The following is a 17,390-nucleotide window of genomic DNA, read 5'->3' on the forward strand; positions in this document are numbered from 1 at the left end:
GTTGATGTGACCCTATGGGGAGTCCTAAAGAAGTAGGCGTTGCCTCCAGTAACCTGTGCTTGTCGTAAGCGGCGACTTACGTGGAGTGGGTGGTCGGACTCGGTGACTCGGTTGATTGAGTGTCACAGTACCCCGAGTTATTAATATTTGCTGGTGAAGCTATTTGAAGCAAGTATACCTAACACACCTTTTTTATTACAATGGATGTATTATATGTGTTTATTATTCTGTATGAATAAATGTCTTTGTTATCATGTACCCCAAAGTTTGAGTTCTTTGTGTGCACTTAATGCATGTGTATGGTTTTATACGCTTCAACGGCTACATCACGGCGTCGGGTGGCTGCAGGAATGGGCTTCAAACGAAACATTACCCGGATGTAAGGAATCGAACTCGACAGTTTCGGCGTTGATTGAGACACTGAGCTACCCTATCGCTAATATGGACATATTTTCTTCACACCTATTACATTTACAAATATTACCGTGCACAGTGGAATCTGTCGAGACAGGACTTTAACTAATCAGCATTTGTAATACAAGGCGATATCAATGGTGCCGAATATACTATGATTCATAATAATGCTTCTTTGAATCTTGTTTCTATTTACATTTGTTACCCTCTCTTATAATATTCCTAACACAGGCCTCTGTAAAAATCAGACTAACTTTCGGCCCCACCATAAGTAAAACGTTCATTTCATCTGGATGTCAAAACAATGACGCAATGAAGTCCGAAGCAGATATTCCACTGTACCACACAATACACATTGAGCGTCAAAAGCCCATTGGATGAATGTGCAATTGCAATGCTGATGCGATAGGGTAATTCTCTCAAATGTTGGAGGCAAAAGGAATTCCAAAGCTTTGTACACATAGATTGCGGTGTTCTCAGCATTCCAGAGAATCCTGCGCATGGATGGTGATAAATGATGATTTGTTTGTTGTTTAACGCCGCACTCAGCAGTATTCTAGCTATATGACGGCGTCTGTAAATAATCGAACCTGCACCAGACAATCCAGTGATTGATTAACATCATGAGCATCTATCTACGCAATTGGGATAAGATGACCTACATCAACTAAGTCAGCGAGCCTGACAACCCGATCCTGTTAATCGCCTTTTACGACATGCATGCGTTGCTGACGACCGATTCTAATCAGGAGCATAAACGGCGTCTCACCTACCATGGGAGGTATTTACAGGTTGTTACAATCAGCAATCCCCGTTATTTGAATCGGCCAGATGTTGTATTTTTAGTAATATATTGTGTATTGTTCGTCATACATGATGCGACACACTAATGCAATATTTTCGCCTTTGTTAACGGTACCAAAACACTACAGAGATGTAATGGTGATTTCCCCTGATATTGTGCAGTCTGGATCAATTAGAATTGACGGAAGGGTTTGGCAATAACACTATGGTCATATAAATTCGTCTACCGTAAATAAACCAGAATTGATTAAGTAAACTATGTAACTAACTTTTCTGACAAACACTAAATGCATTTTTATATTAAAAAGTGCAGAACATTGGGGGAAGGCTCCCATGTGCCGTGTGCCGGGAGCCACAAAGAAGTGCCAGTTAGCGTGAACCCGGGGAGAGTTGGGTTACATAGACTGGCGGCAAGTCTTTAAAGACCGAGAACTGTGGAATTTGCTTCAAGTTTTTGCTAATAGTTTATCAAAATGTAAGTGACAGGCGGACATGAGATTTGGAATCTACTGATAAGGGCGAGGGGACTCTGATGGCTGGAATGACCTCTTTGTTTATACACAGTGGGAGCTTGCTTCTGCTGCCTGTCTCCCAATCTCAAGCATCTCCCCACTGTCTGCTGTTTGCCTTGCTCCTTGTATTGAAGTCCATGGGTGAAAAGTTGTTTGTATCCTTATAATAGGCAAGTCTAGATACTAGTAATCGGTCAGTCTGAGGATGCAAGTCTTTTATAGGACAACTTATAAGTATTTATATAATCTAGAAATGATTAGTTAAAAGATTGATTGTTGTCTTAGACACTTGTGAAAGTATATTTCTCTAGTCTACTTGCCACTTTGGTATGGAAAACAAGGGAAAACCCACAATACACTTTATACACTTAATACACTATATACATGTCATAATGTCACCGAGTCAGTATCATGTAGTCGATCACCAACAGACAATATGTACTTACACATAATTCTATATAATTATAGATAGCAGGGAAAAGCTTAACAAGTACAAAAAATGTATTATGTTTACTTTTCAGAGTGGGTTTTTTATACGAATGATCCATTGTGCCAAGGTATTCAGCATGAAAACAGTAAATAAATGTCTTACAGACCCTGATACAAATATATATCAAATACAGCCCATGCAAGTCTATAATGTTTGGCAAGTCTAGATCACTGCAGTATCAGGAAATGAAGAGAGTCACTGGGCTCCTTTTTATTATATTTTTATTAAGATAACTGAACAACTGTTTTTTATGTAAGATGTGTTCATTTCAGAGACTAGATGTTAGTCTAGCAAACACCTATTTCTACACGATATATGTTGGTTGTACAGTTCATGTTCTCTAGGAATAATCATATATAAATATAAATATTTGCAAGTCAGCATTATTATGAACAGTTACTTGAAATATTCAGCAAAACTACAATGAACATTCTAAAAAGAGAAAGTACTACCTCTACAATAAATTAAAATTGTTTGTTATCCCAGCTTGACGTCTGTGGCAATAAGGATACAATAGTACCAGTAAATAAATATTGGTATGTCAGCATTATGATGAACAGTGTCTCAAAATGTCATCTAGGATTCCGACAATATGCATTTGACATTGCAAATAACTACTTCCACACTATAGATTTGCTACTCATACTTCTTCTGTTGTGATAAATATACATAAACATAAATACACATCTTTCATAAGTCAAAATTTGAGATAAAAAATCAACTTTCATGTATGGAAAAACTGTACACAAGGTACAGGTGGGTTATAGGCAACAAGGGAGGCGGAAATGATGAGCGATATGTTGCAAAGAAAATGAATGTTGGTGGAAGAGAATGGGCAGTAACCCACAGAAGAGAGATAATGCCACTCTGTGTCTTGATGAAGACAAGAAGTTTTATACCCCAACATAGAAGGGCAACCATACCTTGGACATATGTGGGAATAGGATGAAATTTATTCCAAGGAATAATACCTGTAATGTTCAACATATAAGATTATGTTTGTTGTTTAAAGCCACACTCAGCAATATTCCAGCTATTTGACGGCGGTCTGTAAAATAATCGAGTCTGGACCAGACAATCCAGTGATTGACATCATGAGCATCGATCCACGCTATTGAGATCGATGACATGCATCAACCAAGTCAGCGAGCCTGACCCCTCGATCCCGTTAGTCGCCTCTTACGACAATTATAAGGCACCGAGAACATTGATAGACGGACCACTTAGTACTTGGGATGCAAGCGTGACATTTCGAAGGCGAGGTCTGCATGTTTGCCGTGTTTTTCCTCAATCTTGTCAATCACATTAGTGTCAAAAGGACAGAAAAGTCAATGATATAAATGATTTCATTGGATTTATCAAAAAGGGCAATTATAATTATTATTATCATTATCATTATTGTATCAGCAGATAATAGCCAAATAAACCTGTGTGTAGACTTTGCCTATTTGACCTGATTAGACATCGTGAACATTTGTGATTTGACTGTTGAACATCTGGTACATAGCAGAGTATCCGCATGGTCATGTTGGACAGTAAGAGACCTTATCAGATGAAAGTCCTGACAGGGGCAGTGTGCCTGCCAGTTGGTTTCCCAGGGAAACTAATTCCACAGTCCACAATTCTTTTTGGGGGGTAGATCTACACCACGCAAATCGTACTTAGAAATTTTTTTTTTAATGATCTCACTTCCAGACATGTTTTCAAATAAAATGTATTAAGATGAAATTAAAAATTATTTCAAAACAAACTTAATGAATATTTTAAAAAAATACACATTAAAAAAGATAAACAACAGATTTGACTCAGAGGACGCAAGTTCACGAAATAATGTTTTTGAACTGTGGTTGAATATGGTGGTTACAAACCCGAGTCTTGTACGATCGGAAAATTAACACTAACACACACACACACAAACACACACACCGTTCTTGCTGAAATGTCTGTGGCCTCTCTATTTGCATAAAATGAAAGTTCAAGTTTTGTTGGATGTCTTGAAAAACGACCACACACAGAGAGAGAGAGAGAGAGAGAGAGAGAGAGAGACACGCAATGATTATATCACAGGATAAAGAAGTAAAAACGTTAGATTATACTTTCTTTGTGAAAAACAACTCTTGCAATGCTTAGCAAAGCCCTTAGTCTGTTCCTAAAATCAGAAATTTAATATGCTCTCTGTAATGAGTGTGCTGAGTGTCCCACGCCTATTGTATGTCAGACATTTGCCAACTGGTAAGCCTGCAGCTTTCAAGAGCCGTATCGAATATCGGGAAAAACAGCACTGCAGCGTATATGTCATATGTTTTGTTTTGTTTTTTTGTTGGTTTTTGTTGTTGTTGCTATATTGGGTTTACTGTTTTAAACCTATTTGTTCGTGTAAATAAACGTCTGATGTGTTTTCCGAAATGTTGCGAATTTGAAACTGCTCCCTACTGTCGAAAGGACCTTGACATTGCATCCACACCCTAGAACTTGAGACAAGCAAAACTTTACATCTGTACACTCTCTCATATATTTGAGATGGGTGGCGACAAGATGCATTTTCTCTCGACTCATGCATAATAATAGTAATAGGTTTTGCGTATATTTTAAATAAGATTTAGGGAAGTTTCTTTCAAAAGAGTGAATTTAATGTGAAGGATATTGTCATCTACTTCCTGTCCGAAATTGACAGTTTCCAACAGAAAAGTTTCTCCATGGCATACAACGCCCAATTATCACTCGCCATCGATGACACGTTATTCATTTGCGACAGGCAAATGAAAACACTATCTGTTCAAACCACAGGATATAACCATATCGCTCTGTTGGATGTTAGTGATCCCAAGGAAGCCGTTGAGCAATCACGAGCATTGATCCACGCAAGTGGGATCGATGACATGCATCAACCAAGTCAGCGAGCCTGACCACCCGATACAAGCATAGTCGCCTTTTACGGCAAGCATGGGTTGCTGAAGAACTAGTCCACCCCGGAATCTTCACGGGTCTTCTCATAATAAAGAAGTTGACATCCATAAATTCTCTTCATTAAAGTAACATTTTATAGGAATGACTCCCTTACAGATACCACGAACCGAAATAATAATCATCAAATCAACAGGTGCTAATATTTTGTGTATGTACATCGAGTCTATGTAGGCTAAGCAAAGTTACCATACCATACGTTTTGTTTGTTTTTCGGTCTATATATGTAGGCTGTAACATTTTTATGTATAGAGCTAATGACATCTTCGAGATTAAGTCTTGTTGTAAATGCAAATTATATTGACAATTCTGTTTGAGAATGCTAACGTAAACTAAAATTTAATGTTAAATGATCTTTATCAGAAAATGTTTGTTTTGAGACGATTCCTAGGTGCGAAACTTACGGCAGCCAGCTCTACTTGGTGCCATATCCGTGTTGCTGCATTTTTTTAGACAACCCCTGGGTGCGAAACTCACGGCGGCCAGCTCCACTTAGCGCAATTTCCGAAACCGTGTTGACGCGCGTGTACAATAGGCATACCTCTCGATAAACGTAGCGCTGAGGCCTGGTCTGGGAAAGGGACGTATACTGACTCGACCGTTGACACTTCATAGACGGAAAGTTGGTATAGTTTTGTCAAAATGAGTAGATTAACAACTGAAATTACGCTGGATGACATTGACGACTGGTTCAAGATAGGAAAAGAGTCGACAAAGAAGAAGTCCACGATACAGTCTGTACCACGAAGTTTCACTGGCGGTCGTGATTTTAATCCACTCACTGGAACAGTACATGGAGTGCAGGAGAATGACTTTCCAAATCACCTTCCACCCTATAAAAGGTACATTTCATGAAAATATGTATATGTGCAGTGTGTTTGTATGATCATTTCTTTGCAAATATAAAAACGCACCATCTCATCGACTTGTCATCGACTCAGAACAACATCCAACACCGAGTACAGACAACAGATTTCGGTTAACATGGGGGCGGTCGGGTAGCCCAGTGGTTAAAGCGTTCGATGTTCACGCCGAAGACCGGGGTCGATTCCCGAAATGGGTACAATGTGTGAAGCCCATTTCTGGTGTCCCCCGCCGTGATATTGCTGGAATATTGCTAAAAAGCGGCGTATAACCATACTCACTCACTCACTCACTTAAAGGGGCACTGATCTAACGCCATTCCCCGGACTGGTTGTTGCCTTTGTTATTGTTTTTTCCCCCGTGAGTACCCGGATGATACGCAACGCAACTGAGCGTGACCACAGACTGGGCTACCGTCTGCAAGGACAGCTAAATAAACTTGGAGGCTGGAGGCAATATTTGTTTTACGCATTTTTGCATAATCACTGATTGGTTAACTGTGATCTATAAAGATTCGACAAAGGGCGCATGTTAAATCATTTCTTCAGCCTAAACAAACAGACAAAAAGAACGGCGGAGCTCTTCGGAAGTCGTCATTTGGAAATACCCCAGATGGTTATAGTTTAATACTAAAAAAAAGTATCCATGCAGTCAAAGCATTTTCGGATTTCGGATTGTGTAATACGATTACTACTCCCTTGTTGTCATACACGTTTTCTCGTATAACCCTACACTTGTGTATTTGTCGTCATTCACTTGATGCTCAGTTAATGAATTTATTACAGGTACAATTAGTGGTAGCACCACTTAGATTACCTGACAAAGGTTCTCATTTGGCATTTATTGTGTCTGGGGTAATTATTCAATCTAAATCCAGATTTGAAGTGAGGTTATGTAATATGCACGTGGCAGCCCAGCAAGAGATGAATGATCAGTTGATTTACTTTTTTTTGTAAATCAACGGATCGCTCCTAGTCATCAAAGGATTAACAGAAAATACGTTGATTGATTAATCACTGTTACCTTGCACAGTGGATATGTCAAAAGTGAGTGTTTACATGTCTAGGTTTACTAAAACAAAGGGAATACACTCATATCATGGCGTGAAGTGCCGATGTAAAAACAACATACAATTTGTTCAAAGGGTTGCTCATTGTTATCAAACTCAATGGATTTTTTAGGAACCGTCGACGTAATGAAAATAGTTGTCACGTGGCCTTTCTCAGCCGACCCTTGAGACTTGACACCCAAAACGATATATATCTTTTAGAATATTTGATAGTTACAGAGACTCGTGACATCGAATAAGTTATTTTGTATAGCTGCAGACGAGTGGGATATTATTCCTTTGTGTGGATATTCACGGATACATTCCTCGAATAAGGAAGCTGCCTATTTATACACATAAATTTGGTAACTTGTAATAATTGTATTTGCATTTTATTTTCCTTCATTTGAACCGATTCGTTCTTGTTATTCTACGTCTTGGTTGGGAAATTCTTCAATGCGCGATAGACGTTGTTTTCACAAGTCATTTCCTTTGTAAGCGTGTATAGATTACCGTCAATTTGTAAAATGTGATTCTCTCAGGCAATTTTTAAAATGTGTAATTATTTCAGTCATTTTGACTAAAAAATCTGTCCAGATTGATTAAGACGATCAAAAGGGCCTACAAACATCACAACAGATTATTATGTAGGATTAGAAGCCAAACAACATAGAAATGTACTTTTCAACGTAACATTTTCAGTCTCTTGGTGATGACATTAAACATCAAAATGTTTGGAATTCGTTATCATAATAATACAGATGGAAATGTTTTTCAGTCACTTTGTAAAATAACTGAATATTTAGACGTTTAATAAATATGTTACACATTTTGACAGTAAAAAAATATACACACTATAAAAAAAAGCAATGCTCAGGTGAAATATTTACTTTGTGTTGCAAGTCAAAATAGTGTAAACGAAAATCGCAAAATTACCAAGCAAGCGACTTATCAAAACTTCGTCACCATTACCGATGCTACCCACAAAGATGCCTACATTTCCTTATGATCTCGAAAACTGTATTTCATTTTGTTGATCAATGTGACCATACGCTCTTATTACTACCGGTATCCATAAAAGTGACTAATGCGCTTACGAATGGCGCAACAGAGGTCGCGAGCTAGTCTAGATTTCTGCTCTACATCCGGGTACTCACTGGGAAAAAACAATAACAAAGGCAACAACCAGTCCCGGGGAATTGCTTTAGATCAGTGCCCCTTTAAATGACAACACATTTGCCAAAAGTAAACAGCAACAGTGATGATGGGAACCGATTAAATCAGTGTGTTAATCCGACAGTCTCGAACTCCGACTCCGACACACCTAATTTGCAACAAATTACCGAAATCACTCATTAATCAGTCTTGTTTATCCAACACAGTGATCAACGTACTCATTGGTCATCTGCCTGTGAGTACATAGCCCCGTGTTTTGATACGAGACGAGTCGGCTGGTAGCTGCATATTACAATGACTGAAGAGATAAACTTGCTTTTACAATAAACAATTAATGTTTTAAATAAAGAAAACAGGATTAATCACCTGCTTAGATTACCTCAATCTCATTAGAATCAGATACAAGTTCTCGCTATCGCCGAGGACATCCCATTACAGGTCACGTCAGAACAACCTTTCGGTACCAGTTTCAAACTGCCGACTTCCATTTCATTTATCCTACATACTCGTTAATCCGACATAATCCTATGCAAACAACTATTTTGGATTAATAGGACTTGACTGTATATGATTATAAGGAATGCGCGACAGTGCATACATATAGAACTTTTGGAGGGGGGTACAGGCAGGAAGTCTTTCCCCCAAGTACACACAGGATTACCTGGACCCATAGTTTGGGGTCCTCCCAGTTGTCCGACAGTGGAATATTTTTTAACTGCCACACACCCCTTTACTCTTAACAGCAGTAGAAACTAACAGATTTACTCCACTAGTCCTTATAATGTTAACATAGAGCAAAACCCTTAATAATGGCAAATTTCAACCAGATCTAGTCCTAATGATACCTTAACTATTGCACAGTTTGGAAAGGACTATAGGACTAGTGCAAATTTCAGAGCTCCAGATAACTTTTTGAGCAACTGAGTTTTTACTTGCAGGTTTCTATTTTAGTTGGGTTATAGCATTTTTCATTAGGTTACCAATATTTTTTCACTCATCTATTCATCAATCTATTGGGTTTTTCCAAAATGATTAGCATTTTAAGATTTAAAAAAAAGTGAAGTAATGTTTTTGTTTTAGACAAAATTAGAAGAATGCCTCTTTCAACTGTATTTCAGTCTGTCAAGTAGCACTGCAGGATAGGTTTTCTGTATCAATGTTGTGGTGTTTGGATTGCATTGAAACTTGCGCTGACAAATGATTGCAAAAAATACACTGTTTTTGAAATCGTTGTTTGCAATTCGGACCATACCAACTTCATTATTTTATTCGTTTGTTAGTTGTTTAATGCTGCACTCAGCAATATTCCAGCTATATGATGGTGGTCTTGTAAATAATGGTGTCTGGACCAGACAATCCAGTGATTAACATCATGAGCATCGATCTACACAATCTATCAACAAAGTCAGAGAGCCTGACCACCCAATACCGTTAGTTGCCTCTTATGACAAGCATAGTCACCTTTTAAAGCTAGCATGGGTTGCTGAAGACCTATTCTACCATTATTCTGCATTATCTTATTCACTAGGTGATTCATCGGATCATTTACCATTGTTTACTCAAAAAAGTCATTTTGTTGTGTCTAGTAATACTGGACTTTTAAATGTTGCTGGTTCCATTGTAAGCCCACACATTGGTTAATTTCAATGTTGTTTCATTGATGCGACACACAAACTGGAGAGCTCATGAAAAGTATTTCACTCTTGTTTGTTGTAGGACCGTGTCTGTGGACCAGCACGGGTATATTGAGACTGTGTGTGTGTTGTAGGAACGTGTCTGTGGACCAGCACGGGTATATTGATACTGTGTGTGTTGTAGGAACGTGTCTGTGGGCCAGCACTGGTATATTGATACTGAGTGTGTTGTAGGAACATGTCTGTATACCAGCATGGGTATATTGAAACTGTGTGTGTTGTAGGACCGTGTCTGTGGACCAGCACGGGTATATTGATACTGTGTGTGTTGTAGGAACATGTCTGTATACCAGCATGGGTATATTGAAACTGTGTGTGTTGTAGGACCGTGTCTGTGGACCAGCACGGGTATATTGATACTGTGTGTGTTGTAGGACCGTGTCTGTGGACCAGCACGGGTATATTGATACTGTGTGTGTTGTAGGACCGTGTCTGTGGACCAGCACGGGTATATTTATACTGTGTGTGTTGTAGGAGTGTGTCTGTGGACGAGCACGGGTATATTTATACTGTGTGTGTTGTAGGACCGTGTCTGTGGACCAGCACGGGTATATTGAAACTGTGTGTGTTGTAGGACCGTGTCTGTGGACCAGCATGGGTATATTGATACTGTGTGTGTTGTAGGACCGTGTCTGTGGACCAGCACGGGTATATTGATACTGTGTGTGTTGTAGGAGTGTGTCTGTGGACCAGCACAGGTATATTGATACTGTGTGTGTTGTAGGACCGTGTCTGTGGACCAGCACGGGTATATTGATACTGTGTGTGTTGTAGGACCGTGTCTGTGGTCCAGCACGGGTATATTGATACTGTGTGTGTTGTAGGAACGTGTCTGTGGACCAGCATGGGTATATTGATACTGTGTGTGTTGTAGGACCGTGTCTGTGGACCAGCACGGGTATATTGATACTGTGTGTGTTGTAGGAACGTGTCTGTGGACCAGCACGGGTATATTGATACTGTGTGTGTTGTAGGACCGTGTCTGTGGACCAGCACGGGTATATTGATACTGTGTGTGTTGTAGGAACGTGTCTGTGGACCAGCACGGGTATATTGATACTGTGTGTGTTGTAGGAACGTGTCTGTGGGCCAGCATGGGTACTGTAAACAGCTTTATTTCTGAGCCGTTAAAATATTGCGAATACCACACCAAAGACAATACTGCGACGAGATATTTTTGCGAGTTGTCATGTTGAGATGATCAAATACGATAATTGACTCAACTCAGTGTCATGACTGAGTTTGAACGCAAACTATATTAGAAGGATTTGAATGAAAGTTCATACCTGTGTGCGAAATATGCATCAGTCGGAAAGCACACGTTAAATCTCCAAAGTTAGTAAGTAAGTAAGAAAGTTCATCACTCACAAATTGTGACAATGTGGAGATATGTAGGTACATGCAAGATGGCTTGTTTCCTGTGTGGACAAAATTGCAAAGGACACTCACGCAATCAAGCGAGGTTGGGAGAAGGCAGGATTACTGTGAGGTAACAGTGACACTAATTGGTCTGTTTACACTGTCATTTGTGATGTATTGTGTGACCATTCTGCATTCATTTGTGTTTTTAACTTATTGAGTAACTTGTGGTTCTGGTTGATGATTTCAACATTTGATGACGTGTTGCAATGAATAAAGTATGTATGTATTATTTATAATTATTTTTGTGTTTTTAATTTTTGTGAATGAGTCTCGTTCGCAAAACTCGCAATAATAAAACGGTCGCAAAAAATCCCTGTTTACAGTACATTGATACTGTGTGTGTTGTAGGAACGTCTCTGTGGACCAGCACGGGTATGCCGAGCAGTTCCAGGATGAGGAGGAACAACATCTACTGAAGCACTACCAGGTGAGGATCATTCCCACGTCCGCACTTCAACACCTTGTACAACTACCCTTTACCAGTGAAAACAATAGGCCTTGTTTCATTCATATATGATATACGGCCAGTCCAAGACCAGTTGCTTAGATTAACTACAGAAATAGAGGGTCATATGTCTTCGACCAAGCAGTCACACAAACCCTGGGTCATGCTTACTCGCCAGCGAAGAGTTATCGCCAATGATCCATTATAGCCAATTTCCCATTATAAAGAGCACACATGATCACGTCTCATTTTACTTTTCCTCATTTCATAAGGAGAGAAATATTTATACACAAATAATGAACAAAACTACCAACCTTACTCAAATACAACTTCAGAAGAGACACGGTGATGCACATTCAGTTCTGTCATCGCTTACAATCTTACATCATTTCTGCCCCAAATTACAATTCTGAAACCTATTTGAGCTATTTTCACCAAAATGCATATAATCCTCGATATATCACGAAATCCATAGTGTTGAGGATAGTGTAAATTAAACTTTGTGTACGTTTGAAGGCAACAAATTGATAAAAGCATTTCTTATTAATTGTAATGAATATAAAAATCGAAGGCGATACCAGAGAAAATAGAAATTGTAATTTGTACAACTGAAGCGGTGCACATGATCATGTGGCACATGCTGTTTAGATGATGGTGATAGCTGGTACAGTTGGTCGACGGAAAATTTCACTTTCCACTGTTTTGATTTCCTGTTGTCGCGTTATAACAAATCTACCGATTTTTTTCCCATGGACAGAAATATGAGCATTCGCTCATAGCTTCACACAAACCAAAGTTCTTTGCACAGTTAACTTTGGACATGGAATTTTTGAGAAATAACTAGCGGTGACTATTGAGGCATTTTTGACTATTGCGATAGTTAAAACAACTATTGATACTATTGCGATAGTGGCCCTACTATTGTGATACTATTGCGATAGTTTTCACTTGCAATTATAGCAGGCTTTAGCAGCATATATTTCAGCATTTTGACTGACACCATCAAAATAATTCTAACTTCCTGATACTATTTGTAAAGGAAACAAGAAATGAGAAGAAAACAAGTTCAAATTGACCTCAAACCATGTTTTAGCACCAATGTGAATGAATGTGATTGAATGACTAGTATTTGACTATACAAACTGTCAAACTCTTTAATTCTCACATTGGCATTCACTGAATGACTAAATGCGATTCAACATATCAATTAGGAAACAAAGTTGAAAAAAACTGACATGTCACATGCTGTGGCGTCCGCCATCTTGTCAATGTTGCCTAGCGGTAAGTAGCTAAGGGACGTAACTCTAAATCAAGCAGACAAAGTAGTGCAATCCAAACGAAAGCACGACAGAGGTTAGATGATCATAGGAGTTGTTTCTATGTGTTTTAAGAAAGTAAATGTACCAAACAAATTAACTATTGAAACTATCGATAGTTAGACAAACTATCGCCAATAGTATCGATTGTTTCAAGTTGCAATCGATAGTGTACTATCGTGAGACAAGCAATTGCAATAAATCAATAGTTCGATGTATCGTTACACCACTAGAAATAACATGAAAAAAATGGCCATAACTGGTCGGTGACCAGTAGTGTATGCAGTAGAGCCTGGTAAAAATTCTGTGGACAGTATGTTGAATATGTAGTCCCAGCAAGGCAGAGAGTTACAATGGTGGTGATGAGGACTGTCATGTCCCATCAGCTCCTAGATATGGAATTACAAAGGTTTGTGTTATGGAGGTTTCACAGATGTTCTCAGATCCTGGCATAAAGAGTCTTGTTGAGGTGATGACATGTTTCTCAGCAGATCTCAGTCTAGGCTGTGCTGTGTGTCTGGCTGCTCTTTGATGCTGTTAGCATGGTTAGTGTTTGAATTGAACCGAACTAGGCTGGAATTATAGAGTTATGTTTTGGCTGCATTTACATAGCCCAATCAAACTCGCTTAATTAAATCAACATCCAGTTTGTAAACTGTTGTGCAGATTTTGGTCAATTTCAGGAACTGTAAAGCATGTGTACTACCAACTTAGCGTCAACAGATATTTTCCAAATCTTTCCATGTTTTTAATCAAGGTGCTCACATGGTTTGATGTACTTCGCGAGGTAAGACTAGTTTTATAACAATATAGATCTTGATTAACGATCAGATCGTTTTCACTGGGCGCCACCATTTTGTTTGAAGTAGATGCAAGTGATATGAGAAGTGGAATCTGATTGGTCAGTAGGAGGGACATAGAAGGGACATAACTCATAATAGCCACTGGCGGCGCTACAATCGAACCCAGAAATTCCAGCCCAGTTCGGTAAGGGTGGAAACTGGACTTTTATAGTCAGTTAACTCCCTTGCCTCGATAAAAGGTTTACACATTTATGGGACATGTGGAAACATGCAGCCTTTAGACAAGTTAGATGTGGGCTATTCTGTATCCCTCATTAGAAGTGAATATTGATCAATAACTACTTCTAATTCTTTGAAATGTCCTCATTTTCACTTATAGTTTATCTTTTAGACGGTACGCTTTAGGCTTTCACAGGGATCGGTTCATCTATATAAAACATCCACCAGTGCAACCCATCTTTGAAAAATGCAACCTAATACTTAACATGCTTAAGCCTGTATGCACCAAGTGCCTGTCAACAAATCTCCATTCTTTTGTCTGACCAGCCCTTACATGTCCTCACAACATCAATCTTTGAACACACTCAGTACTTCGAAGATTTCTTTACAGCACTACACCACAAATCCCAGTGTTATGTGTACTTCATGACACATGACACGGTCATCAGAGATCTGAGATTTGACTTATTTAAAACTAATTTATGTTTCAACCTTGATAAGTTTATGGGACCAGTGTGAAACCTGGTATTGTCAGGTGCAACTATCTTTTCATTTCAACATGACACTGGTGCAAGTTAAATCAATTTTCTTAAATCAAGGAGTCCTTCATATTACCAAGTCTAGATCATGTAGAATGTACCCCATGTACACCATGTACACTGTGGTAATGTTCTTGCTGTGTCATTTTCACTCCACTTGTTTATATAATGATAGCATTTAGAAAAAACCCTTAATAATTGCAAATTTCTTCTTTTACTTATGATACCTTAACCATGTTCATGATGTTAACTATTGGGTAGTTTGGCAAGAACAACAGGACTAGTGCCAAGTTCTATTGCTGATTTATCACACGGGTCGATTTAACTGTTGGCCAGTGGCCAGTTAAAATTACAAAGGGCTTGCTGAAACGGAACATAGATGGCCTGTCTGGCTAGTCAAAATTTCACCCCTTATCCATGTATGTTTAATTTTGTTTATTGGACAATGGTCGTGAATCATGTAATTTCGATGGGAAAAGATATATGTCGCCATCTTGGTAGGATGACGACAAGCCGTCACTTTGTTATATTGTGTACACAGGCCTCAAAGTTGCGACTAAAACGGTCGCCAATGCGACCTAAATTTCAATTTGACTAATGTCTAATATTCAGAGCTAGCCAAAAGACTACCTTGAAAATTATCTTGTGGCAACTAAATTCTATTGCTACACATATGTAGACTCAAAAATAAACATGTCTGCTACTAATTGTACTTGCAAATAATTCTGCCTAAAGTCAACAATGAACTGAAATACATAAAAATTAATGTAATTAGTGTTTTATTATAGTTGATAGATTATTGGATAAGCAAGGATATACCCATATAATCCATGATAATCTAGTAACATAAATTGCATCATTGTTCGAGTCACAAATAAAAAAACTCAAATACAGCTTCCACTGATATACAATAATAGTTTTTTGATAAAAGATAATTTCAAATGCTTTTGGCTACCTACACTATTGGCTTGACTTCTGAATTTTACCACTGGCTACCTGGAAAAAATACTTGTAGCCATATGGCTACTTGGTAAAAATTTAAACTTTGAGGCCTGGTACAACAACATCTTTATCTGCTCATCAATTAGTGAGTGAGTGAGTGAGTTTTGTTTTACGCCGCATTTAGCAATATTCCAGCAATATCATGGTGGGGGACACCAGAAATGGGCTTCACACATTGTACCCATGTCAGGAATCGAACCCGGGTCTTCAGCATGACGAGCGAAGCTCATCAGTTACCACAGATTGATGTAAATGGAAGCTAAAATCTAACCTCAGAGTGCAGGAATTGGTGTTTCAGGAGTGAGGCGTTTTAACATTTTCAGAGCCCCGCTAGGTGGCTACGCAACATTTAGCTGTAGGCCAGTTAGTTTGGAGAAGGGCCAGTAACTTTTTAAAGGAGCAAGCCCTGCTGGCTACATACAGACATGTTGTTAAATCTACCCCTGAATCATCCAAAACTGGCTGCCACAGGAGATATGGCTTGGGTGCAGCCTCTTGTGTTGATCTCCCCAAGGAGATACCTCTACTGTCACAATGCCTTGCAGACCAGTGTGACATCATTGGTTTCCATGGCATCACAATCAAATGACATCACTAATCTCTCTGCCACTGAAGCTGGTTAGTTGTTCTTTGTACACTCATGAGAGTTATTACTATTTACAAATTAAAAAAAATTGAAGAATGGTTTTGGATGATAAATAGAATCTCTATCAGAGTTCCTGCTGGCTTTTTAAACTCCCATCCCAGTAGACTGGCATTTCTGTTAAATACCAGTCTCGCCAATTTTTGTCAGTCCAAACTTTTGAACACCAAAAAACACCTAATGAAAATTCCTTGGTTTTAATTGTTTCAACATCATGTCTATGTATTGTGTGTGTTGAACCTCCTGCAATAATGCCTGGAATGTTTGTTGCAGCCGCTTGAGGCCGGGCCGATGTCCCCTGGGGGGGTGGCTGGGAGACTGGAGCAGCTGGAACTAGACAGCACTGTGGCAGGCTCCGTGGGGATGCCCGATGACCTTGTGCCCCCTGGAGCCGTTGAGGTCTACGATAACTACCAATTTGCCCATACCTATGACAAGAAACTGCCCATCACATACCACAAGGAACAGGTGCGGCATTTCCTATGTCCTTGAGACTCCTCTGGCCAGAAGAACAATATGACTATGAGCTTGTGTTTTGATATGTCATCTTTTGTTAGTAGATTATTTTCCTGTTTCCATTTCTCCACAATCTCATTAAAATCAGATCTTAGTTCTCGCTACCGCTAAACAAAGATCTGAGGACATCCCATTAGGGGTCCGAGGAACGAGCTTTCATCCGACCAATCAGAGCGTTGCTTACCAGATCATGAAAGTGACAGTCGGAATGTGATTTCTAATCACGCAGCCTCGAAAACTTTAAAACGGGGTATTCCGAACGATAGTTACGGGCTTAACGACTGAATCTATACAATCTGGACCATATATTAGCCATTCGAGAATGTTCTTTTGTTCAGGTTTCAAATTTTTAAGCGAGAATTTGTCAAAATATGTTTCTAAGCGTAGTTGCTAATTTGAAATTAGTGCCGTAAAGCACGAGAAAGCTGCCTTCTGTTTGGCTAATGTCGACTTCTTGTCAGTAATTCCATTGGTCGGTCAAAGTTCATGAAAGGTCGGGACCCGTAATTGGATGTCCTC

General features: G+C 39.1%; 1 protein-coding gene across 1 annotated transcript in view; it reads left to right on the forward strand.

The window, feature by feature from the left end:
* The first annotated feature begins 5,727 nt into the window (after positions 1 to 5,727).
* The window catches only part of LOC139442044 (ATP-dependent RNA helicase TDRD9-like), a 62,959-nt gene continuing 51,296 nt past the window's right edge, over positions 5,728 to 17,390 (forward strand). The window contains exons 1-3 of the mRNA XM_071222822.1: positions 5,728 to 6,026; positions 11,737 to 11,815; positions 16,629 to 16,823. Of these exons, the coding sequence (XP_071078923.1) occupies positions 5,827 to 6,026; positions 11,737 to 11,815; positions 16,629 to 16,823 (474 nt within the window). The 5' untranslated portion in view covers positions 5,728 to 5,826. The remainder of the gene's footprint in view (positions 6,027 to 11,736; positions 11,816 to 16,628; positions 16,824 to 17,390) is intronic.

Source organism: Haliotis cracherodii, unplaced genomic scaffold, assembly GCF_022045235.1.
Source record: "Haliotis cracherodii isolate W230 unplaced genomic scaffold, xgHalCrac1.p SCAF_5, whole genome shotgun sequence".
In the NCBI taxonomy this organism is placed as follows: domain Eukaryota; kingdom Metazoa; phylum Mollusca; class Gastropoda; order Lepetellida; family Haliotidae; genus Haliotis; species Haliotis cracherodii.